Source organism: Calliphora vicina, chromosome 4, assembly GCF_958450345.1.
Source record: "Calliphora vicina chromosome 4, idCalVici1.1, whole genome shotgun sequence".
NCBI classification, from domain to species: Eukaryota; Metazoa; Arthropoda; class Insecta; order Diptera; family Calliphoridae; genus Calliphora; species Calliphora vicina.
This window is the reverse complement of record NC_088783.1, coordinates 65,310,249-65,321,771: the sequence shown is the minus strand read 5'-3', so window position 1 is coordinate 65,321,771 and position 11,523 is coordinate 65,310,249. Positions and strand designations below refer to the sequence as shown.

General features: G+C 31.9%; 1 protein-coding gene across 1 annotated transcript; it reads left to right on the top strand.

Annotated features, from left to right (window-relative positions):
- The first annotated feature begins 2,656 nt into the window (after positions 1-2,656).
- On the top strand, positions 2,657-5,956 carry LOC135958463 (uncharacterized). Its single transcript, XM_065509370.1, has 3 exons — positions 2,657-2,771; positions 4,839-5,129; positions 5,469-5,956. Exons 1-3 carry the CDS (start codon positions 2,657-2,659, stop codon positions 5,954-5,956), a joined length of 894 nt encoding a protein of 297 aa, XP_065365442.1.
- Positions 5,957-11,523: the final 5,567 nt, after the last annotated feature.

Genomic DNA, 11,523 nt, shown 5'->3' with positions numbered 1-11,523 from the left:
TCACTTTAGAGTCTCTAAGTAATCTAGAGTGTAGTCACTTAAAAGTTTTGTTGATCTACACTTTAGAAAATAGTAATTTGACCCAGCAGAATTAATCATTTAGTGTCCTTTGTGATTTTCATTTCTAGCTATTTTATTCACCACTAATATGATCTGACAAAGTCAATGTACGTTCTCTTATTTCCCTCGGAATAATTCAACTACTAAGAACAGACTATTAGACTGTCTCTTTGTAGCAGGTTGAGAACTAGAAGATTTATTTTCGACTGAATGTTTGAGGTCAATTCGCTTCCGCTTAGGACACGCACATGAAGCTAATTATGTATTGTACCAGATAAATTTATTAGTTCTGGGCAGTCACCTAGAACTGCTGGGATGCTAGTGTTTTGAATTCGTTTGCATTTGGATTGAAATTGTACTTGTGCTGGCTGTCCTTTTTGCATGTTCCCAACTTTAGTTTATTAAAATATGGTTGTGTTAGATTAGAGTCAATTGTTTTCCTTGGATACTTAATTTTTTGTTGTACTCCAACTTCCTTCCGTTTCAAAGTTTTACCATCTCAACTCTAGTTGATTTGCGAAGAGAGTGTATGTTTGTGTCAATGTGCAAACTTATTTGACTTTGAGTAGAGTGTTCAAATAATTAGACAAGTTCATCAGCTTTGTTTGCCATCAATGCCATTATAGCATGTATTTAGTGATAATTTGTTAGTGATACTTTTTAGAGAGTTGTAATCTACAATACTATTTTTTTACATTATGTATTTAAAGTAATACGATGGATTTATAAAAATATTTTTTTACATGTTCTAAAAATCGGATAACATTTTGAGGTTGCATATTTATTTTATTTGAAGTTTTGAGTTTTGGGTCAAAGTAGAAATATTTTCCAATAAATTTTTTTATTTAAAATAGTTTTTTGTTTAATTTATCCATATGTAGATGTTTAAATATCAAATATAAAAATTTTCTGACATCGATAACCCATTATTATTGATTCCAAAACAATTTATAAATTGTATGCAAATCCAAAATTATACATTTTCAAATTTGTTTTAAACGAAATTTCAAAAATTAAATAAAAATGTTTTCTATTCTAATAAATCGAAAATGATGATTAAAAATGCAAATACGAAGGCGGGTCTATAAGTCCTAGACTTTTTTAATTTCCCGCCTCTTAACTGAAAGGGCAATACTGATGCTGTCAGCAGACATCTGTCAGTTGACCTCTGTCAAAATTTGAACAAGCTGTGTCATTAAGATTGTCTTTGACAGTCTGTATCAATGACTACGCTTGACTTGAGGAGATAGTAAATAAAACAGAATTCCGTGTTCTCATTATGAATTATTTTTTTCGAAAAAACAATCACTTAAACCTAAGGCTAAGCTTGTTAAATATTATGGGAACTCTGAACCATCAATTTCAATGGCAAAAAAATGGTTTGCTGAACTCCATTGTGACCGTACAAGCACGGAATATGGCGAACATTCTGGACTATTAAGACCCAGATTGTTGAGCGTTATGTCATTATAACAGGTTTTCATGTCACTAAAAGCCAAATCATGATTCTTTAGGGAGGATCCATGTGAAAGCGGACAGCAGTCGGATTTATCATCTCCGATTTTATTGAAATTTACCACATACATAATATATCCAATATTTTCCTCATATCAGTGACTTTTTCAATGAAAACTCAATCCGATGTAAAAATATCGCGATTTGAAAATTGAAAAATTTTTTAAAATTGTCTAAAATTATATGCACATAATTACCCATAACTTTGAAACTTCTGAAAGACCAGCATAAAAGATATTGTCTTTAAAATTGTGTGCATACAATTGTTTACTTCCAAAAGGTTCCGAATATTGACCCGGAGTATATATTTCAATGTAAAAAATATCAAAGATCCCGGTGTTAAAAATTCAAAAAGAACATTATTGCCACTGCTCTGATTTCACTGATTTTATTATGATTTTCAAACTACAAATGTTTCATTTGTTGCATGATTTCTTTGGTTTCAATATCGGTTATTTCTTGTGTCATTTCCACTTCATGATCTTTTGGTTGGAGCGCCATAGTTGTCTCATCCAGCTGGCCTCTTGTGATTTCCCAGAATATGCGTATTTTGTCCCTTTCCATTTGAAAGAAGTACGTTCCTCACTTTCGCGATACATTTCAGCTTTGAGTCGCAATGCAAAAGCCTCCAATTGATCACGATCCATGGTCGAGGTGACCACGCCATCGATGAGCACTGAAAAGATATAAGGGAATTATTGCAGATATCTAGTTATATTTATGTCTAAAAATTTGTTTGGTGTGATATTTTTCAACAAGAAAATATCACAATATGAGTGAGTAATATTTTCCGCTTAGAAAATATCTTCGATCTGTGTGAGTTACATTTTCATCTACAAAAGAATCACGGTCTGTATGTGAATGATATTTTACTCCTTAAAAATACTATGGTCTGTGAGACCAAGAATGAATCAAGCTAATTTCGGATACTCTGAAGTGAAGCATATCCCAGAGAGAGAGAGTTCTGCATCGATCGAAACGAATAGCAGTCGGAATTGGCAAAGTATTTTAGACTATAAGGCGGGTGAGGCAAAACTTCTCAACCATTTCTTTTTAAAAACTTTTTAACAGGTATTGCAACATGTGGCCTAGCATTGTCATGATGGAATATTACGGTTTGATGTCTGGTAGCATATTCTTTAAACAAATCAGTCTTCAAACGAATCAGTTGCCTTCGGTACAGGTTTTCTGTGATGGTATGGCCAGATTTCAGCAGCTCAAATTAGATAGGCCCCTTTTTGTCCCACCAAATACAGAGCATTACCTTAGCGCCATGGATATTTAGCACTGGTGGCGATTCGGGTGGTTGGTCGGGCTTCATATTCGATCTCTTACGCTTCGGGTCGTAATGGATTCATTTTTTTTATCGCAAGTACGATTCGGTGCAAATATAATTTTCTTTTATAGCATCATATCGGATTTGAAAAATCTTTTTTAAAGGTCTCTTGGCTTCAATTCGTAAGGTACCCAATTTCTCTGCTTTTGTATGAATCCTGCTGCTCGCAAACGTTTTGAAATTGCTTGGATAGCTCTCAATGATTTGGCAAGCTCTCATGATTTGGAGTAATGCCTACAATTCTTGGACTTCAATCTTTTTTGTCTTCCGTGTCAAAATCACCACTTCTGAATCGCACAAACTATCTCTAGCACGTTGAAACCGATGAAACATATTCACAATAAGCTTCGGTGAGCAATCGGTGTGCTTCAGCGTCACTTTTTTTTAAATTAAAGAATTAAAACGAAACTTCTTTGTTGGTACAAAATTCTACATTTTCAAAGCAAAAAAAAATTATTTTCACTATAATGTTCAATAACTAACTGTGAATAAACAACATATATGTGCCCTTTAAAATGACATATAAGTTATTTTATGTTTCTGTTAATCAATATTTTTTACTTTAAGTCCAAAATAGCTAAAAATCTACACCAACTCCTTTAATACTATTAACTCCTGCACCAACTATATATGTACTACTTTAAACATCTATTAAGTCAATTAACACTTGTTTCCAACTTAAACACAATTTCCTCAATCTCATATAGAAAATTGTATGCGATAAAATACAACTAAAATAAATAAAAACTAAATACAATTTAACCAAGAAAAAAAAAACCTAAATAAAGTAGAAACTATTGAAGAAAAACTATTCAAGTTCAATAAAAACTTGACCACAATATAAATGAACAAATTTTGTTTCCCCATAAAGTTTCTGTATTTGCTCATTTCGAACTTCTATGACGAACTTTTTTTTTTGTTGGTCACTGGAGAACATGTTCAAACACGTTGTCTAATGGGTAATTGAAGGCCATACCACATTATTGGTTTCTTTAGTATGTTGTCTCTAATAGGGGGGAGAACAACTTAATGTTAATGAATAAAAGGATTTTTTTTTGTTTGTAAAAATAAATTGAAGTAGTTGTTGAAAAAAAAGAAACATATGTACTATGTACCTTTTTACATAAAAACCACATTACTAATTGTAAGGAATAAAAAGAGATTACGAGTTTAATGTGGTTTCTTACAATTTGAAATATTTTGTAGACGACTCAAACTAATTCTATGTATGAATATGAACTTATGATCTGTGAATTTATAAAAATATATAAAATTAATTAAATTTAAAACGAAAAATTAAGAAATACGTTTCAGCAAAATCGTTTAGTTTTGAGGCGAACAATAACGGGTCCACTTAACTTTCATTGGCAAATTGGCAGCCTTTACCATTTAAAAATTTTTGTTTTCTGTTATATCACTAATAGAGTGATTTAAAAGAGAACATTTTAGGTTACGAAAAAATAAAAAAAATCACGATCAGTTATTTATAATTTGTTCTTTTTTCGTAAAGGTCATGTTATACATTTTTTTCTGAACGTAAACAAGTGCTCACTGAAGACGGTCGTGTTTATTTTAATTGTCGCGCTTATATTCTGCCTATTAACCAAACCTTTTCTTCATTTAGATTTGTTATTAACAGAACAGTAACTTATAAAATTTTTCGGTCAAATACAATTTAATTATTACTATCATCGTTCTCGTGTAGTGTCTGAGATGGAGTCCTCCTCAGGAGGCAATTATTATGCGGTATTAGACCCGTCGCCAAAAAGAAAGAAAAATAACTCGCAATTCAATATAAATAATTCATTAGATTTCCCAACCATTCGAAACAAACAACCAATTAACTACAAAAACCAATGTCCTAAGTTCATTATACTAAAAAGCAAAATCCCAGAAAAACCCATACAAAATTTCAACATATTTTTAGTATCCAAAGCACTGGAAGGTATCTCAAGCGATCCAACTTTAAAAACAACTTTTACAAGAGATGGCAACCTCCTCATCTTAACAAAAAATGAAGCCCAAGCAAATCAATTCCTAAAAGCAACTACTCTATCCGGTATCTGTCCCATAGAATGCTTGTATCACCCTTCTCTTAACATTATAAAAGGAGTTATTTTTGCACCAACTTTACGTGATCTCAAAGAAGATGAAATCAAAGAAGGCCTAAAAGATCAAGGAGTTGTTGATTGCAAAAAAATTACAAAATTTTTAGATGGTAAGATCATAAATACTCCACTTCACATCCTACATTTTAACCTCTATGAACTACCCAAAGAAATTAAAATTGGATTCTTAAACTGCAAAATTGAACCCTACATTCCCAATCCTATTCAATGTAAAAAATGCTTTAAGCTAGGTCATACAAAAAAATACTGTAATGGAAATGAAAACTGCGATATCTGTGCCTCCACTATCCATGATCCTTCACCCTGTACGAAAATTCAATGCATAAACTGTAACCATCCTCACCGCTCTACAAACAAAAATTGCCCAACAATAAAACAACGACAAGAAATATTAAAAATTAAAACCGTTAACAATTGTTCATATAAAGAAGCCGCACTCAAAATCACGGACAAACAAACATATGACATTCCAATTGAAGACTTACACACTGCTATTACTGAAAGAAAAAACAAATTAAATAAAACAACAAATCCTACTCCCGCTGCTGCTACTAGCATTAACACACAAATAACTAACTCATCAACACCAAACACACAAGTTACAAATATTACTCAAACACATACACATACTAAAGAATCTTTACTAAACCTCACAACATCAATTAACCATCTCTTAAATCAACACCAAACTCAAACATCAAACAACATCTCTTCTATAACAAATCTTAAAAATTCAAACAATGCAACCACTCCCAACATTGAAATCATTAACGTAACCAATACTTCTTCAAAATTTGCTGAACAACCGTCCAAAACCAAAGATAAATCCAAACAACCTGAACCAATATATAATCCAAAAAAAATAACTAACAGACGTAATGAAATCGACTCACAAGACTTAACTATGGAACATTAAAGACACTACATTACATCTTCACTACATATTATTTTGATGTCCATAAAAATACTGCAGTGGAACCTTAATGGTTTTTATAATAACTTACATGAACTACAGATCTTAATACGTCTGAACATACCAGATATTATTGCACTCCAGGAAACCCATCATAATGCCAATAATCTAAAATTGAATGGATACGTCGCTCTTTTGTCCACCCCAAACGCCACTCGTCACGGTGGTACTGCTATTTTTATTAAACAAAACATTAAACATAACTTTGAAACCTCATCGAGTAACTTTGTAATAGCCAATGCGTTTGTTGGCTTTAAACTGAAAATTATATCAGTCTACATAAGTCCATCTGATCCATTACCCATAACGGAGTTAAAATCGCTATTTCTCGACAACGATCAACGAACTATAATACTTGGCGATTTTAACGCACACTCTACTTTGTGGGGCTCAAGTTCTACTCTATCCAAAGGTGTTATTATCGAGAATATTATAACACGTTCTAACATGATATTACTTAATGACGGTTCTGCAACTCATCTTTCAACTAGATCTACATTCACCCACGTTGATCTTTCTTTAACCTCAGCTGACATTGCACCTTTTTTTTCTTGGAAAACTGATAACCAATTGAATGGTAGCGATCACTACCCAATTCACATAAAATTACATTTACCTCACTCTCAACCTAATTATATACATCCTAAACAAGCACGTTTTATCACCGATAAGGCAAATTGGAATCTTTTCCAATACCACTTGAGTATTACTCCACTGAGAGATATTTCCACAAACATCAATAAAGAAATCGCCAGGCTACAAAAAACTTTAATATCAGCAGCTAATATTGCAATGCCTCATCAGAAACTTTACAAAAACAGAAAATATACTTATTGGTGGAACAATGAATTAAATACTTTACGCAATTCAAAACAAAAATTGTTCTATGTTTTCAAAAGACATCCTACCACAGAAAATAGAATTGCTTATAAAAAAGCTAACAGTATTTTTAAACTTAAAAGTAAACAAGCTAAAAGTAGCTCCTTTTTTGACTTTACTAGTGAGATTAACCCAAACACTCCAATTAACAAAATTTGGCACAACATCCGCAAACTAAATGGAATAAACTCTTACAAACACATTCATCATATCTCACATAACAACCACCCTGTTTACAACTCAAACGACATCTCCAGTATTTTTGCACAAACCTGGTCCCTACAATCTAATAATGATAATTTCAGTAATACATTCATACACAAAAAACAAAATATAGATATTCAATTAAACTACAGTTTAAATAACACAACGAAACTGCTTGAAGATGATATCACTCTTTTTGAAATAATATCAACACTAAACTCACTCAAAGGCAAAACCCCTGGATTTGACAGAATATCTTATCCCATCCTAAAAAATCTCCCTGAAAATATAAAACATCAAATGCTTAAAATGTTTAACCAAATTTTCACATCTGGCGTTATGCCACAACAATGGAAAACATCCACCATTATTCCAATACTAAAACCAAATAAAGACCCTATGTACGTGGATAATTATCGCCCTATATCTCTAATCCCATGTATGTCTAAATTACTCGAAAAAATTATTGCTACTAGAATTACTTGGTCACTTCTAAAAATGAAACTCCTGAGCATACACCAAATGGCATTCAAACCCAACAAAGGAACAATAGATGCTTTAACGTACATCGATCACTTCACCGCATCATCTATATCGCATAGAAATCATCTCTCCATTATATCTATTGACTTTGAAAAGGCTTTTGATCGAATCGGAATTCATACAATCATCTCACAATTAAAAGAATGGAAATTTGGCCCAAAAATTATTAACTTCATTTACACATTTCTTTCAAACAGAAAATTCCGCGTAAAAATAAACAATGTTTACTCATCTATTAAACCTCTTCACAATGGAATACCACAAGGGTCACCTATATCTGTAGTTCTTTTTCAAATTGCGACCGACAAGTTAAACAAAATAATATCAAATAACAAGTTCTTTAAACATGTTATTTATGCAGACGATTTGTATTTAATATGCAAACATCTACGCAATGTTGTCATTCAACATAAGATTGATGATCTTTTCAACTCTTTAAACACTTGGTGTGATACAACAGGTGCCAAAATTTCAATCCCTAAAACCAAATGCCTCCACATATGCAAAAAAATCTCATGTGACAGTACTTATTTTACTATACAAGGCAACCAGATTGAAATCGTAAATAATCTTAAAATTTTAGGTTTATTTTTCAATCACCGATACTCTTGGAATGCTCACATTGAATACCTAAAAAAAGCACTTCAACCTCGCTTAAACCTCATCAAATGTCTTGCATCAAAAAAAAGTAACTCTCATCCAACTACTGTTTTAAATGCTGTTCGCAGTCTCATCTTATCCAAAATTGACTATGGACTGGCTATTTATGGCAAAGCTTCAAAATCTCAGCTAATGAAAATTGTGACATTCTACAATTCATCAATAAGATTTGCCTTAGGTGCATTCAGAACCACCCCCATAAAAAATCTTATGGCTGAATCAGGCCTACCAACACTGGATAAAAGGTGTCATGAACTAACTCTAAAATTAATCCCTAAAATAATGTTCCCGGCGGAACAACATCTAATAAAACGTATCTCAAACCTTACACCACTAACTTCCCTTAGATATCCCTCCAGTATTCTTTTAGCCATTAAGCGAGCCTCTGAGATAAATATAAATCCAAAACCACAAAAAGTCTACTTCCCCAATGAACCTCCATGGAAACTAAAAAACTCATCCTTTGTTCTACAATTTACAAATCTACCTAAAAATTCAACTTCAAATAACACCTACTTAGCTTACTTCAATGAAATTTCAACCCAATACATAAATAAAAACTGGAAAATCGTATACACCGATGGATCAAAGACTGACACATGCACATCCATAGCAATAATAAATGAACATTTAAAAACTGATTTTCTCGCCATCTTAGATGAAAGTTCTTCTATTTTTCTTGCAGAAACAACTGCTATTTTAATCACCCTAACCAAATACAAAAATATCCGTGGTAAATACATCATATGCTCAGATTCAAAATCTACAGTCATGGCAATACAAAACATTAAAAATAATAATATTACTATATCAAAAATAAGAGACATACTAATAAAATATCATACAAAATTCAAAATTATGTGGATACCTGGTCACATTGGAATACCAGGTAACACCATGGCAGACGAAGCAGCAAAATATGCCACATACGCACCTATAATTAAATATTACACATGTAGCAAACGTGATATAAACAAAATCATTGTCTCTTCCACAAAACAGTCTGACTTTGCAGAATGGGTTAACTACAACCATCATTATAAAAATATTAACCCACTAAAAATCATACCAACATATCCCCAGTCAGTTTCCAGATTAAGCATCCTAAAATACATCAGACTAAGACTTGGACATACATTCATTACTAACCACTACATCTTAAACGGAACAACACCACCGATTTGTCCATTGTGCAATACATCCACCATAAATATTCACCATCTTGTATACAACTGCAACATTATAAATAATGCCCAGATCACCCTATACGGTAAACTGTGTTTACACGCATTACTTCAAAATATTAATATCGATAATATAAAGAAAGTCAACACAATTCTAAAACATTGTAACATATACCATCTCATATGAAGCAAACTAAACATGTAAAAATATTTAGGTCTAAAACCTTAGCTGTTAGTACCTAATTTCTTTTTATTTAATCTTATAATTTATTATAATTTTAAATTTTTGTAAATAAATAAAATAAATAAATTTTTTTCTGAATTTGAAAACTAAAAATTCATTTGATGCAAATTTAAAATTTTACAAACAAAATATCATAAATTTTGCAAAAACATCTACACCAAATTTACAAATTGAAAAATTTAATAATTCACTTAAAATAGATGGCGTAGTTTGACTTAGTTATTAAACATAATAATGTAAACAAAGTTTTTTTTTTTTTGCTTTGAAAATGTCGAATTTTGTACCAACAAAGCGTCATATGCGGGAAGTTTTGCTTTACTTCTTTAATTTGAAAAAAAGTGCCGCTGAAGCACACCGATTGCTCAACAAAGCTTATGGTGAATGTGTTCCATCAAATTGTGAAAGATGACAAATATAGCGCAGGCCAACCAAAAAAGGTTGAAGGCCAAGAATTGGGGGCATTTCTCCATGAAGATTGTTGTAAAACTCAACAAGAGATTGTAAAATCATTGGGAGCTACTCAAGTAGCAATTCCGAAATGTTAGCGAGGAGCAGGATTCAATCGAAAGTAGGGAAATGGGGTATCATACGAATTGAAGCCGAGATTGAAAGACGATTTCGCATGTGCGAAATGCTGCTTCAACGTTACAAAAGAAAATCGTTTTTGCACCGTATCAATACCTTCTATCAAAAATGGATCCATTAAAATAACCCGAAGCGTAAGAGATCGTTTGTGAAATTTGTGCCAAAAAGTTTAGATTTCCTCAAACTTTCACAGAAAAAAAATATTTTTTTGACTTTTTTTTTTCCAAAATTGGCTATTTTTTTCAAAAGAAAGTTTTTTCTAAATCAAAATTTTTTTTCCTTTTTTTTTCAAAATGGACCCTTTTTTTATTAATTTTTGTTTGCTCAAAATAAAGCATAGGTTTTTTCCCTAAGACCTTTTTGGTAGCTTAGTGAGATGCGAGTGGGATATCTATCAAAATAAATATTTTGTAACTCAAGACAAAACAAGTAAGAAAGTATGGTCGGTCAAGCCCGACCATATAGTACCCTACACTAAGTAAAAGAGCAAAAACATTTTTGTTTTAAAATTTCAATAATATATATTTTTGAGTGATTTTCGGAAGTGGGCCTTATATGGGAGCTATGACCAATTATGGACCGATCACCATGAAATTAAGTCGTGTGATTTACGTCTATATTAAAGTTAACTATGTTGAGTTTTGTGTGTATACCAACATTTTTAAGCGATTTATGCACGTTAAAGTGATTTTCGAAAGCGGGTCTATATGGGAGCTATAACTAATTATGGACCGATCGTAACAAAATTTGGTGACATGAATTTTGTATATATAAAACTTATTTGGAGCGGAATTTGTGGAGATACATATATAAATTAAACATTAATGACCGATAAAGTCCAATTTCGGAAGGACATTTGTATGGGGGCTAGGTGAAATAATGGACCGATTTCAGCCAGTTTCAATAGGCTTCGTCCTTGGGCCGAAAAAATAATATGTACCAAATGTGATCGAAATATCTTCGAAATTGCGACGGATGGACGGACATCGTTTAATCGACTCAGAAAGTGATTCTAAGTCGGTCGGTATTAGGGTATTCGAATTATTCGATTTTTCACTTGTTCGAATAAAACGAATAATTCGAATAAGCGATTTTAACTGGTTCGAATAATTCGATCATACATTTAAAATAAAAATCATATAACATTTTTTAAAAAAGTAAGGAATGAAGTTTTGATGTCGGTTTTTAATATTTTATTGTTAAAGAAAAAC

Excerpts from the sequence above, each read along its gene's own strand:
- LOC135958463 (XM_065509370.1), top strand. The coding sequence starts at position 2,657 with ATGTGGCCTAGCATTGTCATGATGGAATATTACGGTTTGATGTCTGGT. Across the intron at positions 2,772-4,838 it reads GGTACAGGTTTTCTGTGATG|TATCCAAAGCACTGGAAGGT; the intron begins GTATGGCCAGAT and ends ACATATTTTTAG. Across the intron at positions 5,130-5,468 it reads AATTACAAAATTTTTAGATG|AAGCCGCACTCAAAATCACG; the intron begins GTAAGATCATAA and ends GTTCATATAAAG.